The sequence below is a fragment of the Thermothelomyces thermophilus genome, chromosome 2 (assembly GCF_000226095.1).
Source record: "Thermothelomyces thermophilus ATCC 42464 chromosome 2, complete sequence".
NCBI lineage: Eukaryota > Fungi > Ascomycota > Sordariomycetes > Sordariales > Chaetomiaceae > Thermothelomyces > Thermothelomyces thermophilus.
This window is the reverse complement of record NC_016473.1, coordinates 3,813,846-3,837,269: the sequence shown is the minus strand read 5'-3', so window position 1 is coordinate 3,837,269 and position 23,424 is coordinate 3,813,846. Positions and strand designations below refer to the sequence as shown.

Genomic DNA, 23,424 nt, shown 5'->3' with positions numbered 1-23,424 from the left:
CAGCCTTGGAAGCACTCAACTGCCCGAGAAGCGCACGAAAGTGTCTGTATAAGATAGGTACCAGGTATGCACATAGAGTAGATACAGATACTCGGTAAATAAAGGAAGTAACCCCACACCGATCGGCTGCCAAGAAACGCTCGGCCTAAGCCTGTGCCAATTGGTATGTATGTAATCCGTACAGTACATACGTAACTAACGCACGCAGTACTCTTCCATGCTCAACGTTAAGTATACTAACGTACTCGGCTAGAGAAGCTGCTACCCTTCACACGCCACCAACTTTCCCCGCTTCGCACGAAATACGCTGCCGTTTGCATCGCGTCCCTGACTGACATCGCAATTGAAGAGGAAATTCAGAACCTGTCACCCTACTCTCGCAATGGAAGACCCCTGGGCCGACTCGGCCGGCGCGTCGGACCCGCTGGGCACCTCGACTCAGCAGAGCGCCGACGACAGCACCACCGCTGCCGCTTCGACCGCCTCTAACTCCTCGGCGACCGCCGCTGCCAGCGGTGCGACATCATCCTCCTCCACCTCCACCACCCGCCCCTCGCGTGCCACCCCGCGGCGCCTCGTCGCGCAGCCCACCCGCCTGGAAGCAGTCGAGGACGACCCTCTCGGCCCGCTCGGCTCTGCGAGCGCTAGCACCTCCCCACCCAGCGGCGATGCCATCCGCCCCCCGCCGCTCGGCCAGGAAGGCGGACCCCCCGTGCCGCCGCTCAAGGAAAACACCCTCCCCCTCCGCACCACCATGCCCCCGACCCCGGGTTCGGCCGGCGGGAAGCTGAAGCAGTATCCGGATCCACATCGGATCGACGACGATGACGACGACGTCGACGGTAACGACAACGAGGCGAATGGGCGGGCCGCCGGAGTGGGAGGGAGGCAGCCGCCGCCGGTGCAGGCCGCCCTGCCGAGCCCGGTCCGGTCCACGACGCACCCCAGCGTCAGCATCGAGCAGGCGGCGCGGCCGACCTTCCATATCACGGTGGGCGATCCGCACAAGGTGGGAGACTTGACGAGCAGTCACATTGTGTATTCGGTTAGGACAAAGGTACGTTTCTACTTCTTCTCCCACTTTGTTTCGCTGCCCATGGAGTATGGAATGTGATGCTGATGGGGTGGAGGATATCAGACGACTTCCAAAGCGTATAAGCAGAGCGAATTCGAGGTCAAGAGGCGGTACCGAGACTTTTTGTGGCTGTACAACACGCTCCACGCGAACAACCCCGGCGTGGTGGTGCCGCCGCCGCCCGAGAAGCAGGCCGTGGGCCGGTTCGAGAGTAACTTTGTCGAGTCGCGGCGGGCGGCGCTCGAGAAGATGCTCAACAAGATCGCCGCGCACCCGACGCTGCAGCTGGACGGCGATCTGAAGCTGTTTCTGGAGAGCGAGGCGTTCAATGTCGATGTGAAGCACAAGGAACGCAAGGAGCCGGCTCTCGGGGAGAGCAAGAGCGTCCTCGGTTCCCTCGGGTTCGGCGTGGGCGGTGGGAACAAGTTTGTCGAGCAGGATGATGTGAGTCTTCTTCGATATTTCTTTTAAAAAAAAAAAATTCAAAAGACTACGGCACAAGATGGAGCGCTGACGCGGTAGCAGTGGTTCCATGACCGCAGGGTCTACCTTGACGCGCTCGAGAACCAGCTCAAAGCGCTGCTCAAAGCCATGGACAGCATGGTTGCCCAGCGCAAGGCCATGGCCGAGGCAGCGGCCGACTTCTCCGCCTCCCTTCACGCCTTGTCCACGGTGGAGTTGTCGCCCACCCTCTCTGGACCGCTCGACGCCCTCTCCGAGCTGCAGCTCACCATCCGGGACGTCTACGACCGCCAGGCGCAGCAAGACGTGCTCACCTTTGGCATCATCATCGAGGAGTACATCCGCCTGATTGGCAGCGTCAAGCAGGCCTTCTCGCAGCGCCAAAAGGCCTTCCACAGCTGGCACGCGGCCGAATCGGAGCTCGCCAAGCGGAAGGCGGCCCAGGATAAGCTGCTGCGCCAGGGCAAGAGCCAGCAGGACCGCCTTAACCAGGTCAATGCCGAGGTGGCCGACGCCGAGCGCAAGGTGCACCAGGCGCGCCTGCTGTTCGAAGACATGGGCCGGCTGATGCGCTCCGAGCTGGACCGGTTCGAGCGGGAGAAGGTGGAGGACTTCAAGTCCGGGGTCGAGACCTTCTTGGAGAGCGCAGTGGAGGCGCAGAAAGAGGTTGGTCGTCCCCTGAAGTTGGTTGGGCGTGATGACTCTCCGCGCTAACGTTGTCTAGCTGATCGAGAAATGGGAGACGTTCCTGATGCAGCTGGACGCCGAGGACGACGAGTCTGTCTTTTACCGGCCGGCCCCCATTCAGACGAACAAGCCGGCGGGCGACACAGCGGTGGATCGCGCCCGGGCGAGAATCCACGAGGATTCGGACTAGAAGTTTTTTGTGGGGCGACGGGACGGACGCTCAGGTTGGGCGCATGCCGGCCGAGCGTCCGAAGGACGACGGCACCGGATTCAGCCACACAGATATGGTTAGCTAACCGCATTGCGTTCTCGTCATTGTATTATACATAGCCGTATCCCACACATGCCGCGGTGAGCTCTTCGCGGTTATCGACACGGACCGTCTATCAGACAGGCTGTTCGGCTTCCTTCGAATGCCATAAAAGAAAACAATGGGGTCTTCTATGTTACAAAGAATACACTACTTCCACGCAACCTCCCTCGTCCCCGACTCTCCTCCGCCCTTTATTTCTTCTTGCCGCTCCTATCCTTCCTCGCCTGGTCCTTGGCGCTCAATCCGCCCTTGATGTTCTTGTCCTCTGTAGCGTACGCGCTGATGAGGTCGACGAGCGAGTCAAACGCATCCTCCGCCGGCGCTGCTTGTTGTGTCGACGCCTGGACCTGCTCAGCTGCCTTGCCCTCGGCCTTCTTCCCGTCGCCCTTGTCCTCCCCAGCCGGCTTCCCTGCCTCCTTGGTGGAGGAGGAGGAGGAGGAGGAGGAGGAGGAGGAAACATCAGCAGCAGAGCCTGCTCGGGCACCCTCCTGCTTCCCACCAGCGGGAGCTTCGGCGGCGGCAGCAGCAGCAGCAGGAGCAGCAGATGGAGGGGCCTCCAGATCCCACGAGGTGCCGTAGCGCTCCCGGAAGGCGGCCAGCTTGCCGGCCTCGTCCACCTCGACGTTGCGCAGCGTCTTCTCGGTCGGCTGCCACAAGATGTGGTTGCGGCTGTCCTTGGCCGACTTGTACAGCGCCAGCGGGGAGGTGGTGCGCATCGTGAAGGTCGAGCCGTCGCTCAGCTGGACGAGCTGCGTGAACTGGTAGGGCCGCCGCGGCCGGGGAACGAAAGTCGCGTGCCGGACCTGGTTGGCCGCCGCCGCCGCCGCCGCCGCCGCCTGTGGTGATGATAATGATTGGGTGACCGTGTGTTGCGAGACGGGGCCGGCCAGCGACGGCCGGCGGAGGATGGTGGAGGGGAGCTTCCCCATCGTTGGAAAGCGGGAAGACGAAAGAGGGAAGGGTATCGGTAGCGTTCGGCCGGGGCTGCGCTGCTGGGGGGGGATGGAAATTATGGAAATTATGCTCGTGTGCTCAATCGAGACACGGGAGGTCGGGGAAATAGTCGGAGGGAGCTCGTCAGCGCGAATTGGCTGTTCTGCGCTCTCCCTTGTTCGCGGCGTCGGGGGTGGTATGTATGTACTTTCGGCCGGTGCTTCGTTTCGACGGCTGCACGCGTTCGGCGCCGTGGCAGGAGTTGCGGGTTGAATTTTCGATAGGTACGGGATAGCGAAATGGCCGAGCGCGCAAAAGCGTTGGTTCCTCCGTATCGCACGGTCAGGAATCAGGGTTGTTATCTGTATCGCTTATCGCCCGCAAACTTCCCCCTTCCCCCCGGCTATGGCCCGAAATTTCGGACCCCCAGAATGGCCATGGCCAATCCAATTCCAGGCTGAGCCCAGGTCCAAGAGAACAGCACGGCGACCGATTCTCCCAAGTGGCCTCAATTGCAAAAAGCCACTGGAATTCATGGGGCTGAGATGAGCAGCCCCCGCGTTCTCGTGGGCTTGACCACCGAGCGAATTTCCCTGGTCCGTCCTGTTCAGCGGTGCAACCATGGTTCCTTGGCCTGGACCTGCTCGGTGCGGCCGACTCGGTCCGTGGTCGCCGCGCCGTCGCCCTTAGCCTCTGGGAGAACATGTGGCTTTCGACGTACGCCGGGAACCTTCCATCCCCCTCCCCCCCCCGCGTAATAGCTACTAACTGACTGACAAGCCTTCCCTTCAGAACCCTCTGTTCCAATTCGTCCTCGAGCCTTCCACACCACGGTCTCCAAGTCATCCCGACATGAGCAGCGCCACCACCCCCGAACCTTCCATCTCACCGACCCCCGGCCTCCCACGATCCACCCACACTCCTCCTCCTCCTCCTCCTCCTCCTCCCCCGACCTCCCCCTCTCCGAACAGCTCCGGGCCGTCATGCGCCTCCTCACGCACCCGGTCGTGGTCTGCACCGCCACGCATCCACGCCCCGAGCGTGCCGCCGGACGGGAGCGCGGGGACGCGCCGGTTCCCCGCGCCATGACCATGTCCTCCTTCACGTCTCTGGCGCTGAGTCCCACGCCCCTGGTCAGCTTCAACATCGCAGTGCCGAGCCGCACGCACGACGCGGTGGCCGCCAGCCGCCGCTTCAACATCCACGTGCTGGCCGACGACGCGGCGGGCGCGCGCGTGGCGGATTGGTTCGCCGGCGGCAACGCGCATGGGAGAGAGGTTTTCGACAGGCTCGTCGAGGAAGGCGACGTCCGGGTCCATTGGGGAGGGGTCGGCGGAGCCGACGGGGGCGATGGGAACGGTGATGATCATCACAAAAGGGAGCCGCCGGTCCTGCAAGGGGACGGGGTTCTGTATGTTCTGAGGTGCAAGCTTTTGGATGATGAGCCCTCGAGGGGGCTGGTGAGGGTCAAAGATCACGTTATCGTGATCGGGGAAGTGCTGGAGATTGTGGAGGGAACCGGGGCAAAGAGGGAAAAGCACGAGAGGTTTGGGCTGTTGTATGCCGACAGACGGTTCCGACAGCTCGGGGCTTGCATTATGCCGGGGAAGAACAGAGAGGGGAGTTTATAGACGGAGTGGTGTAAGATATGTATATGTATGTACTTGTCCGCTGTAATTTTCCTCGGCTTGGCGGCGGCGGTTAGTTGGGACATCGCACCAAGTCACTAGCATGTACAGTACGAGTAGACAAAACAACGGTGGTGGGAGACTGCCCCTAGGGGACCGTCTCGACTTGATTGGAATATCTCAAGGGGCCCTGTAGGAGCCTTATTGCCTAGGCTTCAATGCCCTGAAACAGAACCCGAGCCCAGAGGACCCGTCCGTCATCATGGTATCAACGCTTTCTATCCGCCGCCGACTGGCTTGGAGTAGCTCAGTTGATCTTCACAAGCTCCGTCTCAAAGATGAGAGTAGCGTTGGGCGGAATGACACCGCCGACACCGCGGCTGCCGTAGGCAAGCTCAGGAGCAATGGTCAGCTTGCGCTGCTCACCAACCTTCATTCCTAGCAGACCCTCGTCCCAGCCCTTGATGACCTGACCCTGGCCAACGGTGAAGCGCAACGGTTCACCACGGTCGCGGCTCGAGTCAAACTTCTTGCCGTCCGTGAGTGTGCCTGTGTAGTGCACATCGATGGTGTTGCCTGGAGGAAAACGTTAGGGCTCCGTGTCAACGCTGGTGCTTGCGCCTGTGCTCTCCTCCGAGCTTGCAGGAGGGGCCGCGCTAGAGGCGGGGTAAAATTGTAAATCTTACCGCGGGCAGTCTCCTGCTCACCCGAGCCCTCTTTCAGGACCTCGATTTGAAGACCGTCGAGCTGAGGAACGGGCATTGTCGCTGATTTTTTTTTGGAGAGATGAGTCGAATTCGGTGTCAATTGATTGATTGCTTGCTTGCTTGGAGTTTAAAGTGGCCGGTTGTTGGAGGAGGAAGAAGAGGAAAAAGAAGAGAGCCGCGGGCACAAACTTAAGGTGGGGTTGGGAGCTCTCATCGGGTCGTGACGCAATCGGGAAAGTGGGTGCGATCGACCACGCCTGCTCTTCTTTCAGCTAACGGACATGGAGAACTGCCGCCTCGGGAACATCACACTGTCCTCAGATGATGCCAACTACACGTTCCGGCTGCATGCGTGTTCGGTTCCAAGAAAAGTTATACGAACTCACCGACAGGTCGGGATCGGCACAATGTCGCCTTGGTTTTGTTGCGGTGGGGTTGCGTCAGATTCTGCATGTCCGCTCCAAGTTTCGAGACATGGAATTGATGTAACTACTCCATGCTCTATCTAGGACAGGTGTTCTTCGAGGAGTAATGTAATTGAGCTTCAATCATCCTTCTTCTGTTTGCATACCTGTGGCATCTCCTTCCATTTTGGCCTTTTCTACCCTCTTTCATCGTTCATGCTGTGGCGTTTGATTTCCATTTTTACCCCTTATCCTAAGGAATTGACAAACCAACTCTGATACTAACTGAACAACGTAAAATGCGGGCGAACATATAAAAGAGGACGGGGAGTGCTTGCCGGATTGAAAGACACGATTTGATGGCTTACATCTGTCGGACAATGATTGCAATCCGAGACGATCAAGCACGACACAGCAAGCCCAGCAGCATCCATCCAGCGTGGGTTCGGAGACTCGACTGCAAGGGCAGCAGGAAACGGCTGGGAGCGCCAAAATGTTTAGTTTACCCTCCTTAGCTATCGTAATAAGCAGCCGTGTGGGGGCGTCGATCAACGGTAGAAGTTATTGTCCATTCACTATTCGGCACACTACACTACACGTTTACTTTGGTTCGGCACTCGTGCTATGCCCAACGACAAGAGTAGCCCCACGATGCGCAGGAGGGGTTCAAAATTGACAAAAGCAGCAAGTCACCCGCACTCCTGTAGTGTAGGTGGTGACACTGGTTGTCTTGTCGTTGGTGTGTGTACATTCAGCATGCGTGTACTGTGACTTCTATGTGCTATATTAGGTACGCATTGGTGTTCGGCTCCAAGCCAGGCTTTCCAGGTTAAAGACGTCCAATGCACCGGACAATGTGGGGGATGGTGGTTGGGCTGCCATTGCGAAAAGCAAATAGATAACAGTTGGCGATCTACCAGCTGATTGGGTTACCATTTACCATTATTTTGCTTCAACTCCCACTTGCTCTGATCTAGCGGCTCGCTGTCTAGACACCATGGGATAGGCTGAGGCGGCAAGTAAGTGCCGTACTGAGTACGCCGGGTAGCCAAAGACGTCAAGCCTGGAGACAGACACAGCATGGCTCTTGAGAGCGTTTATCAAGGCTGGCTTGAGTCTGAAGATGGAGAGGGGAAGGGCCAAAAAGGGAAGGAATATACAGGGCAACGAAGTCGTTGAGGTGGCAAGGCAGATAGATGTGTGCCTACATAGTACCCAAAGCTTTTGCGAGTTTGCAGGCAGCGTGGGGACGCACCTCCACTGACAGCGAGTCGCAGTGGTTAAACATGCCCCGCCCGTTGTTGCCGCCAACGAACACCAAATCGAGTCGACTGCTGGCAAAATCTATCACAGATGTCTCCGAGAAGAATCTTTACCGTTCTTAATTTGATCCGAATTACTCCAGATATGAAAGAGGCGAATTAGGAAAAATAGTGTACACATCAGTTGCCACCAGGGCCGGCAACCTGGTTGCTATGTTGCTGTGCGGTCTGTTAGGCTGTTGACCGCCTGTCAGAGGGGCAACTGCGGGGCAGTTTGGCAAGGGCCAGCCTCGTTTCAGCCTCGTTGGCGGGGTTCGGGTCTGGACTTTTCTGGAGCATTCCGAACTCCTAGGCTTCGCAAAAAGACCAGAATAATCCGAGTGTAGTGTAGAGTAGAGCAATCAGACTCAAACTGCTTGATTCCACCTCTTGGTTCCTGAAAGCCTCCTTCAGGCAAAACTGGAGTTCTGAAACCGATGCCATGAATTTTCTAGCAATATCTCTCTTCTCCAGGTTCTGAGGGTTCTGATTGCAGCCTCAAGTGGGCCACTGCCAGAGGTAGCTTGTTCCGCAAACCAATCAGCAACAGCCGCCCGTTGCTGTGGAGGCGGATAGAAGCGAATCAGAAGAAAGTCGCAGAATTTGGGCGATAGAATCTCGTGGAAACTCGCGAGAGCACAGCCCAGGGAACAGCCCGCAATACATTTTAGCGGCCACGGGCTCCTCCTCACTCGACTCTCTCCCTTCATCTTCCAACATCACATCTCGTCTTCTTTTCCCGTTCTCAAACTTCTACCCAAAGGTCTTCGAGGCGTAGACCGTTGATCAATCGACATTCTCCTTTGGTAAGTCTGCCCTGATGAATCCCTGCGTTCGGTTGCCCCTCAGCCTCGTGGCCCGCCGTTCCCCGTTCCCCTCGCACCTTCAAGTACCTTACCCCACAGCCCTCGTCAGCAAAACAGAAAATTCACCTCTGGACGCTCTCGGCATTTCGTTGCGGCCACTGGTACAATTATATTCTGCAGCGCAAACGATTCTGGGCACACACCGATACTAATCAATTCGTCTTCAGATACCCCAAGATCATACAGATACCCTCAAGATGGCCGAGACGTTCGAGTTCCAGGCTGAGATCTCTCAGCTTCTCTCGCTCATCATCAACACCGTCTACTCCAACAAGGAAATCTTCCTTCGTGAGCTCGTTTCGAACGCCTCCGATGCTCTGGACAAGATTCGCTACGAGGCCTTGTCCGACCCCAGCAAGCTGGACACCGGCAAGGACCTCCGCATCGACATCATCCCAGACAAGGCGAACAAGACCCTGACGATCCGGGATACCGGTATTGGTATGACCAAGGCTGTAAGTTTCGTCCTGGCTGTGTGCCCTTGGGTTTTTGAGAATGCACGCTGACAAGCCCCTGCAGGACCTTGTCAACAACCTCGGTACCATTGCTCGCTCCGGTACCAAGCAGTTCATGGAAGCCCTCACCGCTGGTGCCGATATTTCCATGATCGGCCAGTTCGGTGTCGGTTTCTACTCTGCTTACCTCGTTGCCGACAAGGTCACCGTTGTCTCCAAGCACAACGACGACGAGCAGTACATCTGGGAGTCCAGCGCCGGCGGTACCTTCAACATCATCCCCGACACCGATGGTGAGCAGCTTGGCCGCGGCACCAAGATCATCCTCCACCTCAAGGACGAGCAGCAAGACTACCTGAACGAGAGCCGTATCAAGGAGGTCATCAAGAAGCACTCCGAGTTCATCTCGTACCCCATCTACCTTCACGTCCAGAAGGAGACCGAGAAGGAGGTTCCCGATGAGGAGGCCGAGGCCGCCGCCGCCGCCGAGGAGGGTGACGATAAGAAGCCCAAGATTGAGGAGGTTGACGACGAGGAGGAGAAGAAGGAGAAGAAGCCCAAGACCAAGAAGGTCAAGGAGACTAAGATTGAGGAGGAGGAGCTCAACAAGCAGAAGCCCATCTGGACCCGCAACCCGCAGGACATCACCCAGGAGGAGTATGCTTCCTTCTACAAGTCGCTCTCCAACGACTGGGAGGACCACCTTGGCGTCAAGCACTTCTCCGTCGAGGGTCAGCTCGAGTTCCGCGCCATCCTCTTCGTTCCCAGGCGCGCTCCCTTCGATCTCTTCGAGACCAAGAAGACCAAGAACAACATCAAGCTCTACGTCCGCCGCGTCTTCATCACTGACGACGCCACCGACCTCATTCCCGAGTGGCTCGGCTTCATCAAGGGCGTTGTTGACTCTGAGGACCTGCCTCTCAACCTTTCCCGCGAGACTCTCCAGCAGAACAAGATCATGAAGGTGATCAAGAAGAACATCGTCAAGAAGTCTCTGGAGCTGTTCAACGAGATCGCCGAGGACAAGGAGCAGTTCGACAAGTTCTACGGCGCCTTCTCCAAGAACATCAAGCTTGGTATCCACGAGGACTCGCAGAACCGTGCCGCCCTTGCCAAGCTCCTGCGCTTCAGCTCGACCAAGTCTGGCGATGAGATGACCTCGCTCACCGACTACGTCACCCGCATGCCCGAGCACCAGAAGAACATCTACTACATCACTGGCGAGTCCATCAAGGCTGTCGCCAAGTCTCCCTTCCTCGACTCGCTCAAGGAGAAGGGCTTTGAGGTGCTCTTCCTGGTCGACCCCATCGATGAGTACGCCATGACTCAGCTGAAGGAGTTCGAAGGCAAGAAGCTCGTCGACATCACCAAGGACTTCGAGCTCGAGGAGACCGAGGAGGAGAAGAAGAAGCGTGAGGCTGAGGAGAAGGAATACGAGGGTCTTGCCAAGTCGCTCAAGAACATCCTCGGCGACAAGGTCGAGAAGGTCGTTGTCTCGCACAAGCTGGTTGGCTCTCCTTGCGCCATCCGCACCGGCCAGTTCGGCTGGTCTGCCAACATGGAGCGTATCATGAAGGCTCAGGCTCTCCGTGACACCTCCATGAGCAGCTACATGTCCTCCAAGAAGACCTTCGAGATCTCCCCCAAGAGCCCAATCATCAAGGAGCTCAAGAAGAAGGTCGAGGCCGACGGCGAGAACGACAAGACTGTCAAGTCGATCGTCCAGCTGCTCTTCGAGACCTCGCTGCTCGTCTCCGGCTTCACCATTGAGGAGCCTGCCAGCTTCGCCGAGCGCATCCACAAGCTTGTGTCGCTTGGCCTGAACCTGGATGAGGAGCCCGAGGCTACCGAGGAGGCCCAGGCTGCCGATGCGGCCGCACCTGCCGCCGAGACTGGCGACAGCGCCATGGAGGAGGTTGACTAAATGATGACATGACTGGGAAATGAAAAAAACAAAAAACGGTCTTGGGACATGGGAGTTGAACGGGTTAATTTTCGATTTTTATGGCACTTGAGTTCACCCTTCTGCATCTGTTACCGGCCTCGCCTAATAACTTACAGCCTCGTTGCTCTGTAACTTTAGCCAGGACGTGGGCGGGGTCATGATCTTGACGTAGACATGAATTCCAAGGGTTAGACACAGCGGTTTGCCTTTGCCCATGCGTGTTACCTTGTTGTAATTCCGACGTGACTTATTTGCCACTGCAGCCAATGCGTCCCCGTTTGCTGACCCAGCCAATGCGGTCTCGCTGCTTTTGTGATTCAAGGCTGCAAATTTTGAGGTCAAAAGAACCACAACTAGGTGTTCCCTACGTGAGGAGTTCCTGATTTGCCAATATAGTCGGAAACTCGGCATTATCAAACCAGCTTATTTCGATAAAATACCGAAGGTCTAGAAGAGCCGTACGGCTAAGATTGGGCTGTAAGAGCCACAGATGGGTAGGCTCGAAGCTAGGCAAGATACTAGGCGGGCAGTGCAACGCACGGAGACGGACACTCAGAGCAATACATTGTAGGGATTACGTCTGATAACCCCGCCATCCATTGGGAAGCAATGATGTGAACAACTCGTCGTCCAAAGTCCAAGATGTAATCTGTAATTATATGATTGTATGTATGTATGTATAGAACTCCCAAGACACCAGCACTGGGACTAGGGCACCAAGAAAAGACCTAATTAATGAACGAAATAGAGAAAGAGGGGAAAAGAAACATATATAGTAACATCAAGATAAACCATTTTGCTTCATGCACTTCTCTCTATCTTCCGTCATCATTATCGTCATCTTCTTCTGTTGTATCATCATGTCTCGATGAGAAAGACCAAAGAAAAGAAAAACATGCTGGTAATTTACAACGGTCCGCCCGCAACCATGGTCGGCTGAAGACTCTTTTGTGGGCGAAACGTTTCTTTCCCTCATTCCCATCATCAGTAGTGGGGCTCTATGCTCTCTCCTCTCCCAGCCCAAGTCCGGTCCGAAACCGATCGAATGAATCATAATAACCCCCCGTAACTGTCCTTCTCCGTGGGCTACCTCCTTTTCCCAGAAAAGAGAGTTCCTTTGACCGCCATAAAAAAAAAAAAAAACCTCTGCACCCTCGCCCCGTTTGCTTTGTGCCGCGCGTGCGTGCCCAAGGAAAGGGGTTAGGGGTTCATCATACCTCCTCGCCCTCCTCCTCCTCCCTGAACTTGATCCCGCCTTCCACACACACGCCCCTGGCCACCCACTCCATCTCGGCGACCTTGTTCAGAGGCCACCTGCTGCGGGCGCGCTTCAGGAGCCCCTCGACGGCCTCCATGGCGCCCAGCAAGCCCTTGTCCTGGAACTTTTTGAGATCGGCCTCGTGTTCGCCCTCGCCGTCCGCACCTTCTCCGGCGCCGTACTCAAACCAGCGCCACTCGACCCTGGCAATTCGGTGGCTGGTGCGGCTGCGCATGCGCAACTGCATGGCGTGGTCGATACCCTGAGGCCCGGCGGCCGGCGGGGGGTCGAAGGGCAGGCGGGACTCGAGCAGGGCGTACAGCAGCACGCCGAGCGACCAGGCGTCGGTCGCGCGGCCGTCGTAGGGCTGGCCCATGATGACTTCGGGCGCGGCATAGTCGTCGGATCCGCAGCGGGTCTCGAGCTTCTCGTCGGGCTCGATGCGGCGCGAGAGCCCGAGGTCTGTGAGGGTGATGACTGAGTAAGGATAGGTTGTCCAGTCGGTCTCGGGAGACAGCTCGGATGGTGCGAGGTTGACGAGTACGTCTGCGGACCGTGTTAGAAATCAAAGAATCGAGATTTAGATATATACACATGATTGGGTTGAGAAAAGAAAGGGAAGAGGGGGGGGAGGGGGAACAAGGCACTCACTCTCGAGCTTGATGTCGCGGTGGACAATGTTTTGGGCGTGGAGGTAGGATACTGCGCCGACAAGCTCGGAAAAGATGCGGCGGATGAGGGAGGGTGTGAGAAGCGAGCGATGGCGAGTCGCCACGTCGAAGAGGTCCCCGCCGGGGCAGTAGCTGAGCACGAGGATGGCGCGGGTCGGCTCAATGCTCCAGGCCTTGAGATTCACGAGCGAGGGGTGCCGTACGGACTGCATGATTTGGAGCTCCCGCTTCAAGCTCATCTCGATGCGGTCCTCGGATGCACCTCCTCGGGGACCGTGCTCGCAGACCTTGACGGCTACTAGGGACCGGCGCTGGGCGATAGAAGGCTGATGTTGGAGACCCTGCAGGCTAGCGCCCGGACTGACACTGCCATCCTCGTCGGAGGAGGAAGAGGTAGATGCATGGCTGGTGGCCAAGTAGACTTGGCTAAATGTGCCTTGGCCGAGTACCCTGAGGGCCCGCCAGCGGCGCCGCTTCTGGTCATACCGGCCACGCGCTTCAAAGAAGCCTGCCACTGCCTGTTCCCTGGGGGCGCTGGTCGCCGAGGGAGCAGACAAGGACAGGTCGGTCGTGCTGAGGGACGATTCGCTAGGGGGTGGCGTCGGGGGCTTCTCCACGGGGGTCAAGCCCCTCGCTTCTGAGAGGTGGGGTTCCCGGCGCAAGCGTCCTTCGGCTACGTTCTGTAGATCGGGCTTGACGCGGATACCTGACACGGTCGACATGCGCTTAGGGACCAACATCGGGTCCGGAATGTACTCGCTGATGCTCCGGTTCCTGGTGTGATGTTTGGGCTGAGCGAGCCCGCCGCCCTGTTGTTGGCTGGTTCCGTCTGCGGGCGCAGGACATGACGTGATGCCTGTGTATCCTTTTCTCGTGGTGTTCTTGGCAGGGGATGTATGCTCGTGCGCCGGATCGAGCGGTGCCGAGGCCGGTGGGGTGACGGTGGTTTCGCGCGACATTCTCCGTCTCCACGGGCCCGGAGAGTCGCTTGCCAAAAGGGGTGATGGAAGAGGAGTGAGGTCGCCCATTGCGGAGATGACGGGGCTCGCAACGGCGGAGCTGGTCGCCGAAGCGGAACCAAGGGGGCCGTAGATGCCGGTTTTGAGACTAGGCGTCCTCGATACCGGCCGGAGCGACTGGGCGGAGGACTGGGTTCGCAGCGAGACGGCTGCGCGCCTGGTGGCGTTGACGGGAGGTGTTGAGTATGCGTAGGTCGGATGCGAGAAATCAGTCTGCACGTGCAGAGCGGTCTCTGTGGCGTGGGGAAGAGACTCGGGAGAGTGGGTGAGGTGGGCCGAGGAGTCGTCGGCCGAGTAGTGGGCTGCGGCGGCGGGCGGAGGAGATCGGGGTCGGTGCGCCGGAGTCATCGACGCGGCCGGGGGCGAGGGGGCGATGGTCCGGGAGCGGAAGGGGACTGGCCCGGGGTCTGCAGATGCTGTGGCACCTGCTGTGCAAGAGAGGTCAGAAAGGGCTGGGAAAGCATCAACAGCGTCGGCAGCATCGGCAGCATCGACAGCATCGGTAGCATCGACGGCGCCGATTGTCGGGCCTCCTGGGTGCGCGTTGGTCCCATTGGGAGCCGCGGGGGCGACTACCGCGTCCGGCGAGTCCACAGATTGCACATTGTGACCACTTGGTTCGTCACGTCGGCCAGATGGTAACGGTTCGATGGGTGGCGAGGACATGGCTGCGCTGTGCAGTCAAATGCAAAAAAGTGCAGCAGCGGGCGGCGAGGGTGCGGGCGTTGGGAACCTCGCCGAGACGGCGTGACGCTGGGCGTGGTCCCGGCAGGTTGTGCGCCGAACGCTGGAAGGCCTGGAGCGCCCAGGACCCTCTCTCTCTGACTGATCGAGAGAGAGTCGGGTGGATCCGTTGGTTGTGTGTAGTGTATGTAACTTGGTGAAATTGGCGCTGCCAGCGCGACGTGCTATGGAGGGCGGGATGTGGGGCTCAATTTTGGCTTGCACTTGCAAGGGCTGGGAATCGGTTGCGCTCGGCTCTCTCGATTGGAAGATGGGACGCCGCAACGAACGACTTGGCTGGCAGGGGGGAAGGTTGGGGGTCTGATAACCGCGGTGCGATATGAATAAAGAAGGTAACGGGCCGGTATCTTACCTGATAAGTGGTCTGCTAGGTTCAGTTTTTTTTTTTTTTTCTTTTTTCGAATCGAATCTGAGTATGTCATGGAAGGAAACATGAGGTAGGGTCAAAGCCTATCTCGGTGTAATTGAAGAGTGGAAAGACGTGTGGAGAGAACACCAGAATGAAACGTTACAAGGGCGCAAGGGATTTAAATACCACTTACCCTCCGACAACGAACTTGGTTGAATGTCCACGAGGCTACTGCGCAGTCCAGAACGCGCAATGTCGAGTTAAAAGAACACGCTCATCATGTATTACTGTACATGTATGTAAGGTGTGTTGCAGCGATGATGATGATGATGCGTAAGTCTTGCCGGTGACGATGGTCAAGTGCCAACGTTGGCTGGGAAAACAGATGCGAGTCGTAAAAAAAAAAGTAGGATGCGGGCGCTCTTAGTTGAAATGCAAATTCCGAAACAACGGCATCTCCGAAGCCTCAAGTGAAGATGGTGGTGGGTGGAAGGTAGAGGAGATAAAGAGCATCTAGTCCGAGCCTAGGAGTGTTGAAAAGGCTCGAAGCTCAGCGAGGCACTCCGTACTTTTCAATCCTGCGCAGTTCATCCGATGCAATTAGACATTGAACGGGCAAAGATGATCAGGAGGAACAATGAACACTTCTCGAAAGCGTGGGACAAGCATTAACCCCCTCCCCCCCGAGACGGTACAATACCTACCAATGACCCTCCTGTTTGGGATCGGGACATTTGGGAATGCCACACGTCCCGTTCCCCTTTGTCTGCTTTCAAAAGCCCAAGCCGAGACTATACTCCTATCAATCGGTGGGGTTGCACTTAACGCCTCAGCACTTGTCCTATGCAGGGAGGATACCATACCATGATGTGCGTCCTCTCTCCCTGACAGGACTTCTGTTCCACGCATGCCCTATTTCTGCACGTAATGTCTCACACGAGGGACCATGCGTCTGCAGTTGCTCGTTGTAAGTCAAAATCAACATCCAAGGTTGACGGGCATGATGGGGTAGTAAAGATGCCAAGCAGATCAATTGGACTCGCACAATGGAACGTGGAGCAACCTGCTCTCTGTAAGCTCTGCAAGGAGGGGGAAGGTACTGTACCAGTTTGCGCAGAGGAACCCTTTCGTTGAGCTCCCTAACGCCACGATGGTGAATGGTAAACATTCATTGGCTGCCGGCTTTCTAACACTTCCTCTGGGTGCCGCCCAGAGCTTTGCTGCTTACGAAACCATTCAAGTATAACTAAGCCACTCTCCAGGCATCCGGGCAGTGCGTTATCGTGCTCCTGCGGGTGTACGTATGTACTGTATATATGTATTTACATACAGAGGGACTATAAAATCCGTGCATAGGCACATACTTGGTGCTAACGCAGCTTCTCTATCATGGATGCTGAGTGCGCCCGTCGGTCGAATTATTCCGTACCAACGCAAATGCCAGAGCCACGCAGTGCTCAGCGAGGCCATACACTGTGTGTGTCATCTCGTTTGCGGACGTCATTTCCTTGGACTGAAAGAATGTTCTCAGGCCGAATTGGTCGTAGCGAGATCCCACAAGATGCTCTACTGGATCCGAACATCCGGGGTTGGTTTGTACAGTAACTGTCAACATGTTTCTTTCTGACCAAGAGAGGCAAGCGAAACAGTCAAGTGCCTGAACCTATGAGTAGAGAAGAAGCAAATCACGTGCGGTGACGTAGTTGGTTGATCTGCAAGGCTCCCAGCTGACGCCTGCCGGGGCCGTTGGTCAGAGGAAACAGTGGGAATCCAAGAATGTCTACGGATTACCTTATTTATTATGATGGGGTATGCGCTGCGATGGCCGCTGGTTGTCAGCGAGTATAACAAGCGGGCAAAAATTGAATATAATGCATGGGAGCATCAGTTCATAATTTCGTATCACGTACTACTAGTACAGAGTATGTGCCCTTCAATTAACGCTTGCCGAGCGCGAACTAGCCGATCGATTCCACATTCAAGCAGGCGAGAACCCCGACGACTGCTCCCCTCCGATTTGGCAACATAACTACTCCGTACTTAATACCGGGAACCCGTGCAACCGTAGTAGTAGGCACTCGATTCGGAGTTAAATCATCGACCCTGCCGACGAAGACGCTCGTCAACCGATCAAGAAGAGTGAGCAGGGCGGCTTGGTCCCTTCGCTGCTCCCCGACCCGATCACGCACCGCCATGGCTTCTACCTCGGCCGATATTTCGGACGGCGCCAGCGATCCCTTCGCGCGCCCCCGTGCCCGAAGACCTCCCCATTCTCAACTGTCGCAAACGAGCAACAACGCGTCCGAGGTAAACGGCGGGATTGAAACTCCAGGCAATGGCCATGCGACTGCTTCAACGAGGTAGGACGGACGATTGATTCGGCTGCGACGAGGCGAACCAAGAAAAAGCTCATCATTCCACTGCAGCGGGTGCTCAACACCGGTCCCTTTCGATGCGCCCCCGTCTGTCAAGTCGCTTTCGACAGCGCGCAAACAGGTCCGCGCAGAGCAGCAGCGCCGTCGTCTCTTTCCCACCATCGAGTTCGCCAGCCGCGTCTCCCACTTCGATCCAAATAGCGACTACCGCGACTTCCACGGCTTCTTCAACCTCTTCTGGATCGGCCTCGCCATCTTGGCCATAACGTCCATGCTGCGCAACATCAAAGATACCGGGTACCCCTTGCGCGTGGAGATATGGAGCTTGTTCACCGTCAAGCTCTGGCACCTGGCCATTGCCGACCTCCTCATGGTGGCCACCACTGCCGTCTCCCTTCCCTTGCACCGAGCCTTTCGGGCCGCGCCGGCCGACGGTCCGCTGACGTGGGCCAAGGGCGGCATGACCATCATGAGCATCTACCAGGTCGTGTGGTTGGCCTTCTGGATCGCTGTTCCTTTCTTGCTCGAATGGACCTGGACTTCCCAAGTCTTCTTCCTGCTCCACACCATGGTGCTGCTGATGAAGATGCACTCCTATGCCTTCTACAACGGCCATCTGAGCGAGACCGAGAAGCGTCTGCGCGCCCTCGACGATCCCTCGACCGCATCGCGGGCCCCTGCCTATCTTTACCCGACCGCCGACAATCCCATGGGCACCATGGCCAGCCCGAAGAGGGCCGAGGCGAAGGGGGGCAAGGCAGACGGGGAGGGTGGCGCACGGGGGGACGCCGACGAGATCGCCCAGCTCCGCGAGGTTCTGGCCCGCGAGCTGACAAGCCCCATCGGTACCATCACGTACCCGGCCAACTTGACGTGGGGCAATTACGTCGACTACCTCTGCTGTCCCACCCTGTGCTACGAGATCGAGTACCCGCGGAATGACAAGATCAATTGGCAGAGCCTCTTCTCCAAGATCGCCGCCATCTTCGGCTGCATCTTCCTCCTCACCGTCATCTCGGAAGAGTTCATCCTGCCGGCGCTGGTCGACGCCCAGCGGAGGCTCGACCCCTCGCTCCGCACGGCCGATTCGCCCCTGACGGCTCTCGAGGTGCTCCTCGTCCTAGCCGAGACCATCTCGTGGCTGCTCTTCCCCTTCATGCTGACCTTCCTCCTCGTCTTCCTCGTCATCTTCGAGTACGTGCTCGGCGCCTGCGCCGAGATCACGCGGTTCGCCGACCGGCACTTCTACAGCGACTGGTGGAACAGCACCGACTGGATGGAGTTCTCGCGCGAGTGGAACGTGCCCGTGTACAGCTTCCTCCGCCGCCACGTCTACAGCGCCAGCCGCCCGCACATCGGCAAGGCCAACGCCACCGTCATCACCTTCCTGATCAGCGCCATCGCCCACGAGATCGTCATGGCATGCATCACCAAGAAGCTACGCGGCTACGGCTTCGTCTGCCAGATGCTGCAGCTCCCCATCGTCATGCTGCAGCGCACAAAGTGGGTCCGCGGCCGCAAGACGTTCAACAATGTGTGTTTCTGGTGCAGTATGATTCTGGGGCTGAGCCTGGTAAGTCTTGCTTTTGTTCCAAAACATGCACACACGTTACTCGTCCCACCGTTTGCTGGCGACACCCCGACAGGCGCAATTGCTGACTGGACCACTACCCTCTTTCTCTCTTTGCCCCACAGATTTGCTCGCTCTACGTCTTGGTATGAGGCGAAGGAAAACGAGCCACGAAAAAAAAACTGTTGCATATTTTTTTTGCCAGCGGATGGGGCGGAAGGCGAAGGAGGTAAGGGGATTCCTGCACATGGGCACGTGGTACGCTCCGCGCCCCCAATTCCGGTAACGTAACGCGCTGGTCGAGTAAGCCTGGCCGCCCCGTCTCCTGCCGGTCACTTGGCCGACAGATTCGAGCAAAGTGTGAAGCGTGAGGCCGGATGAACCCTCAACTGGGGGCCGTAATTTTCCATCTGCCTCCAGGACACTGTGTTAGGTTCACCTGACGTGGCTTCACCGGAGCACTTGGGAGTTTGGAAGAAAGCACAGCGGGTGACTCTGGGAGCAGCATCGCTTCGTGGGAAGTTTTGCATTTGGCAGATACCCCAGCATATTTCAACATGGTGTACGGACTACACTGGCGTTTGTACAAACATAGATGGGTGAAGCGGCGTACATTGGATCTGATTTTCTGCCCGAGAGCTTCTGTATTTGCGGTAGCCAGATCACAGACAGCGAATGAACAAAAAGAGAATCAACGGAACCTACCGACCTTATGAAGCTCCTGCCTGAACACTATCCACAGATGTGTGCAGCGGACTATGTTCATTTTATATCTTTTTGTATGCTAAGCTAGAGAGGGCACTCCTCAACCCGACTTAGCTCAGTAAATACATACATCCAAAAGAGGCAAAGGAAACGGAGCCAAAACAGACGACGAAACAAGGATCCAAAGATGCTCTCATCCAGTCATTCCATTTCCCTTCCTCTCAATCCATGCCCAAAGTCACTGAACAAGACAAAGAGAGCTTCAACGCGCTCCAGAAGCAAAGCAGAAGAACGTGCGGAGCTGACACCGACTCTCTCGTGGTCCGGGAGCTGTCCACGATTTCCCCACTTCCCTCCTGAAAAAAAGGTGCTTCGTTCCCATCAATGCCTCATTTCCTTCATCTGAAACCATCCATCGATGCTAACCCGCCTATTCGTAATATCATGATGCCCGTGACAAGCGCCCCCAACTCCCCTGAGCGTCTCAACAAGACGAGGAGAAAGATCCAAACCCCTATAATCATGAATACGACTGGTTCGTTACTGTGATTCTGATGACGCTTGTCCATCGTTGATGCATATGTTGAGTGAGAGTCCAATCCAAAATGTTCGATATCAAGATCCAGATGCCCTATGCCCACAGTCCGATTCCCCGAAACACCCGCAACAGAAAGCCAACATAAAGAGTCAAAGAGAAAAAAAAAAAAGAGAGAGAGAGAAAGAAAGGGAGGCCATAAAACTCGTCAACGTTGTCTCGTATCCCTGACACTTACCGTCATCCGTTCATTAGAGATTATAACAGAAATGAACAAGCAAATGGAAATACACCGAGACTGCAAAGAAGAATCTTCTTCTGGCCTCTTCGTAGGATACTCGCCAGGCGCTCAGGCCTGAACGCCGTACCCCTCAGCGGTATGCGATGAGTAACTGTACGACACGGGCGGGTCGTACTGAGCGTACATGACATCCTCGGGCCCAATAGCCTTGGCCTGCTTGTATCGTAACCCGGTGCTAGAGTACGACACGGAGGATGGGGAGTGACCGAGATGGCTATCATACACCTCGGACGTCATATACCGCCGTGTTGAGGACGGTGACTCGCCGTACGAGTACTGCGTCTCGATCTTGGACGTCTTCAGGCTGCTGTCGACCTTGTAACGCTGTGCTGCCTGGCCCGAAGGCGAACGCGTGCGGCGGCTGCGGCGGCGGCGCCTATCACGGTCATCTTCAGATTCAACGTCGTCGTAGTAGTCGGCAGTAGAGGTGGCGCCGGGCGCCCAGGTATGGGTGCGTGACAGAGACGGCATAGCCGTGTATGACTCGTGCGGCATCGTCTTGGATCGGCTTATGCGCGGTGGCGATTCGGGAACTGGAGGAGGGGTGCTGTAGGACTTGCTGAGAGTGGGAATCGGCCGGCCTTTGGAGGGAGTGTCATCGAGGTCGTACTTTAGTTTCTCCCTCGACCTTGCTGCGTCGTTCGAGGCACGACGGCCGGCCGTGCGTGGAGCCGAGAGCCGGATGCTTTCTTCCTCGACGAACTCGACTGGCGGTGGCGTCGGCACGGTAGGCGCAACGAATGTGGCACTCGGAGGGTCTTCCGACATCCAAGCCATTGCCTGTTGTGATGCACCCATCGCCTTTTGTGCAGAGCTACCAGTTCTTGCTAGGTATTCCGCCGCAAACTCGAGGAGGTCGGCGTGTTTGCGGTCGCTGGCCACGTGCGGCGATTTAGCCCGGCGCGAGCTCGATTTTTCACGGTCGCGTTCCCGGTCTCGCTCGCGCGTCTCGTCATGCTTCTTGCTCGACGACCGCTTCTTGTCCGATTTGGATCCAGACATCACATACATCTCGTCATCGAGAACGAGGTCCTCGAGGCCGCTGATGTAGGACTCGTAGTGTTCCACGTAAGGCTGCTTGGTGTAGCGGGCCTTTTCGTCAGCATCCCGTTTCCGGGCTTTCTCCCGCTCCTTCTCCCGATCCCTTTCAAGCCGCTTCTTCTCAACTTTGCGCTCGCGCTCTCTTTCTTTCTCCCTCTCCCTCTCTCTTTCCCTCTCTCTCTCCCTCTCCCTTTCCCTCTCCCTTTCCCTCTCCCTTTCCCTCTCCCTTTCCCTTTCCCTCTCCCTCTCCCTCTCCCGCTCCCTTTCCCTGTCTTTCTCGCGCTCTCGTTCCCGTTTCTCCTCTCGTTGCCTTGCAAATTCTTCCTCTTCTTTTCTGCGTCTCCTCTCCTCCCTGTCGCGCTCGCGTCTTTCATCGTCGCGTTTCGCCGGCTTTTCGTAGCTTGCGGCCCTGCGGGCCTTCCTGTCGGGTTCCTCGTACTCGGCATAGATCCGGGTCGATGGAACCTCTTCGTACGAACGGGCGTGGGTCGCTGTGGTGTACGTGTAGACCTTCCCGCCCGACGGAGAACTCTTGTATTTCGAAGTCGGCTCGGCGGTGCGCACCTCAAATGTGGTATACTTGGCGGTGCGCGGGACAGAAGTGTTGGGCGAGTTCTTCACATCTTGATGCACCTTGGCGGCGCGCTGCAGTTCCGCGAGCCGCACCTTCTGTTCGTACTTTGCCTTCTCGGCATCATCGTTGAGCAGCTCCCATGCCTGCTGAACCTTCTGAAACTCGTCGGCCTTGAGCGTCTTCAATGTCGGGTCCTGGATCTTGTCCGGGTGACACTTGAGGACGAGCTTTTTGTATGCAGTTCGAATCTCGGCCTTGTCTGCATTTCTGTCGACGCCGAGAACTTTCCAAGGATCCGGGGGAAGACTGGAGGTCATAGTGAGTGAGGGCTGAACTGCGAGAGAGCGGATTCACGTCGAGTGCCAGCACTGGGCGTCTAATGCCAAGGGCGAAAGGAAGGTTCAGTCAACGAGGGGGAGAAAATAGGAGGATAGTCGTGAGACGATCGAAATGCGAAGGCAAAGAAGCAGAAGTAGCAGCAGCAGTCGGCGGTCGACTACAAGGGGTGGCTATTGCATGGAACGCGGCGAGAGCTCGGCTCCGGGAGAAGGAGCGTGAGTGGGTGTCAAAGCCGGGAGAGGCGTGTGTGTTCGAAGGAGAGAAAGGCTGCCTGCTCACGGGTGTCGGCGGCCGGCGGCGAAACTAGGTGGGAAAAATAACAACAAATGCGGTGCTCTGGTGGTTTGAAAGCGTGTTGTTGCCAAAGCTGCAGTGGTTGGAACAACAAGCCGGTGGGGGGGGGGAAGGAGGGGACTAAAATGGAAGCGCTGTTAAATGGCCCCGTATTGCACGTATGGATGGGATGAACCGATCGGGCGGTGGAGTCCGCCCCAGCACCAGCTAAGCAACCACCGTTGCTGTCTAGATGAGTGGCTCAACCGTTAATTCCTCGGTAAGGGTAACTGCGTAGGTCTCGAGGACAAGTGCAAACAAAACAGGCAAAATGCGGCCTCGTTTGGGGTCCCCGCTGGCAAAAGGTGGTCAGGGCCAGGCCAATATCTGGCCTGTTGTTTTTTTTGCTCAGGTGGTCGGTGTCGTGGTGTAAGGTGATGGGAGAAGGAAACAGGCAATGAGATCACCCGCGCCCTCTGAGGGACAGATGGGAAGGATCGCTTGTCGGGCAGCTTCCGGGACAGGTGAGGGGGCCTCAAGGCAGGGGAGCATTGTGGGGGGGTTCTTCCGGCGGGTGATAGCTGATCCCGGCCCTGTTCCTGCCAGAAGCAGGAGCATAACGTGGATTGGGGGGCAACTAAAGCAGCTGCCAGTGAGAGACCATTCGATGTCTCCGCTGTGGACACTAAACGGGGCCCGAGGGGTCGCTGCGGGTGGTTGTGGGGAGAAGTGGGCCGTGAAAGGTGACCTTCGAGCGATGTTATTGGCTGTCATCACATCGCTCTTCATGTTGCGGATGGCGTACTCTGTACGGCATCTCCTCCGTATGTACCTCTCTTCCCGCGCTCGCTGCGCACCTCTCCTCGGCAAGCAAGCGCAAATGCCAGCTAGTTG

General features: G+C 57.1%; 8 protein-coding genes across 8 annotated transcripts; 4 read left to right on the top strand and 4 right to left on the bottom strand.

Moving 5' to 3' along the window:
- Nucleotides 1-221: 221 nt before the first annotated feature.
- MYCTH_2301968 (uncharacterized protein) lies at nt 222-2,571 on the top strand. Its single transcript, XM_003661932.1, has 4 exons — nt 222-1,057; nt 1,139-1,519; nt 1,601-2,203; nt 2,262-2,571. Exons 1-4 carry the CDS (start codon nt 383-385, stop codon nt 2,412-2,414), a joined length of 1,812 nt encoding a protein of 603 aa, XP_003661980.1. The 5' UTR covers nt 222-382; the 3' UTR covers nt 2,415-2,571.
- A 157-nt stretch (nt 2,572-2,728) lies between these two features.
- On the bottom strand, nt 2,729-3,638 carry MYCTH_2090930 (uncharacterized protein; the record flags this gene model as incomplete). The annotated part of the gene is made up of 2 exons (XM_003661931.1): nt 2,996-3,638; nt 2,729-2,923 (listed from the first exon to the last, which is right to left on the bottom strand). The coding sequence occupies exons 1-2, from the start codon at nt 3,464-3,466 to the stop codon at nt 2,729-2,731; spliced, it is 666 nt and encodes a 221-aa protein (XP_003661979.1). The 5' UTR covers nt 3,467-3,638.
- Nucleotides 3,639-4,009: 371 nt separating this feature from the next.
- MYCTH_2090929 (uncharacterized protein) lies at nt 4,010-5,145 on the top strand. The gene is made up of 2 exons (XM_003661930.1): nt 4,010-4,187; nt 4,251-5,145. Exons 1-2 carry the CDS (start codon nt 4,016-4,018, stop codon nt 5,099-5,101), a joined length of 1,023 nt encoding a protein of 340 aa, XP_003661978.1. The 5' UTR covers nt 4,010-4,015; the 3' UTR covers nt 5,102-5,145.
- A 108-nt stretch (nt 5,146-5,253) lies between these two features.
- Nucleotides 5,254-5,973, bottom strand: MYCTH_2301963 (uncharacterized protein). The gene is made up of 2 exons (XM_003661929.1): nt 5,785-5,973; nt 5,254-5,674 (listed from the first exon to the last, which is right to left on the bottom strand). The coding sequence occupies exons 1-2, from the start codon at nt 5,858-5,860 to the stop codon at nt 5,406-5,408; spliced, it is 345 nt and encodes a 114-aa protein (XP_003661977.1). The 5' UTR covers nt 5,861-5,973; the 3' UTR covers nt 5,254-5,405.
- A 2,267-nt stretch (nt 5,974-8,240) lies between these two features.
- On the top strand, nt 8,241-10,972 carry MYCTH_2133483 (uncharacterized protein). The gene is made up of 3 exons (XM_003661928.1): nt 8,241-8,316; nt 8,544-8,831; nt 8,896-10,972. Exons 2-3 carry the CDS (start codon nt 8,574-8,576, stop codon nt 10,753-10,755), a joined length of 2,118 nt encoding a protein of 705 aa, XP_003661976.1. The 5' UTR covers nt 8,241-8,316; nt 8,544-8,573; the 3' UTR covers nt 10,756-10,972.
- A 937-nt stretch (nt 10,973-11,909) lies between these two features.
- MYCTH_2301959 (uncharacterized protein) lies at nt 11,910-14,869 on the bottom strand. The gene is made up of 3 exons (XM_003661927.1): nt 14,821-14,869; nt 12,686-14,149; nt 11,910-12,580 (listed from the first exon to the last, which is right to left on the bottom strand). The coding sequence occupies exons 2-3, from the start codon at nt 14,070-14,072 to the stop codon at nt 11,988-11,990; spliced, it is 1,980 nt and encodes a 659-aa protein (XP_003661975.1). The 5' UTR covers nt 14,073-14,149; nt 14,821-14,869; the 3' UTR covers nt 11,910-11,987.
- Nucleotides 14,870-16,928: 2,059 nt separating this feature from the next.
- MYCTH_2301957 (uncharacterized protein) lies at nt 16,929-19,031 on the top strand. The gene is made up of 3 exons (XM_003661926.1): nt 16,929-17,177; nt 17,244-18,765; nt 18,888-19,031. The coding sequence occupies exons 1-3, from the start codon at nt 17,011-17,013 to the stop codon at nt 18,912-18,914; spliced, it is 1,716 nt and encodes a 571-aa protein (XP_003661974.1). The 5' UTR covers nt 16,929-17,010; the 3' UTR covers nt 18,915-19,031.
- Nucleotides 19,032-20,292: 1,261 nt separating this feature from the next.
- Nucleotides 20,293-22,648, bottom strand: MYCTH_2301956 (uncharacterized protein). Its single transcript, XM_003661925.1, has one exon. It carries the CDS (start codon nt 22,233-22,235, stop codon nt 20,352-20,354), a length of 1,884 nt encoding a protein of 627 aa, XP_003661973.1. The 5' UTR covers nt 22,236-22,648; the 3' UTR covers nt 20,293-20,351.
- Between the last annotated feature and the right edge of the window lie 776 nt (nt 22,649-23,424).

Coding starts and splice junctions, on each gene's coding strand:
- MYCTH_2133483 (XM_003661928.1), top strand. CDS start 8,574: ATGGCCGAGACGTTCGAGTTCCAGGCTGAGATCTCTCAGCTTCTCTCG. Junction 8,832..8,895: donor GTATTGGTATGACCAAGGCT/GTAAGTTTCGTC, acceptor AAGCCCCTGCAG/GACCTTGTCAACAACCTCGG.
- MYCTH_2090929 (XM_003661930.1), top strand. CDS start 4,016: ATGAGCAGCCCCCGCGTTCTCGTGGGCTTGACCACCGAGCGAATTTCC. Junction 4,188..4,250: donor GAGAACATGTGGCTTTCGAC/GTACGCCGGGAA, acceptor CTGACTGACAAG/CCTTCCCTTCAGAACCCTCT.
- MYCTH_2301968 (XM_003661932.1), top strand. CDS start 383: ATGGAAGACCCCTGGGCCGACTCGGCCGGCGCGTCGGACCCGCTGGGC. Junction 1,058..1,138: donor TGTATTCGGTTAGGACAAAG/GTACGTTTCTAC, acceptor GGAGGATATCAG/ACGACTTCCAAAGCGTATAA. Junction 1,520..1,600: donor AGTTTGTCGAGCAGGATGAT/GTGAGTCTTCTT, acceptor ACGCGGTAGCAG/TGGTTCCATGACCGCAGGGT.
- MYCTH_2301959 (XM_003661927.1), bottom strand. CDS start 14,072: ATGACTCCGGCGCACCGACCCCGATCTCCTCCGCCCGCCGCCGCAGCC. Junction 12,581..12,685: donor CCGCGACATCAAGCTCGAGA/GTGAGTGCCTTG, acceptor CACGGTCCGCAG/ACGTACTCGTCAACCTCGCA.
- MYCTH_2301963 (XM_003661929.1), bottom strand. CDS start 5,860: ATGCCCGTTCCTCAGCTCGACGGTCTTCAAATCGAGGTCCTGAAAGAG. Junction 5,675..5,784: donor TGAGCAGGAGACTGCCCGCG/GTAAGATTTACA, acceptor GTTTTCCTCCAG/GCAACACCATCGATGTGCAC.
- MYCTH_2301956 (XM_003661925.1), bottom strand. CDS start 22,235: ATGACCTCCAGTCTTCCCCCGGATCCTTGGAAAGTTCTCGGCGTCGAC.
- MYCTH_2301957 (XM_003661926.1), top strand. CDS start 17,011: ATGGCTTCTACCTCGGCCGATATTTCGGACGGCGCCAGCGATCCCTTC. Junction 17,178..17,243: donor CATGCGACTGCTTCAACGAG/GTAGGACGGACG, acceptor ATTCCACTGCAG/CGGGTGCTCAACACCGGTCC. Junction 18,766..18,887: donor TGATTCTGGGGCTGAGCCTG/GTAAGTCTTGCT, acceptor TTTGCCCCACAG/ATTTGCTCGCTCTACGTCTT.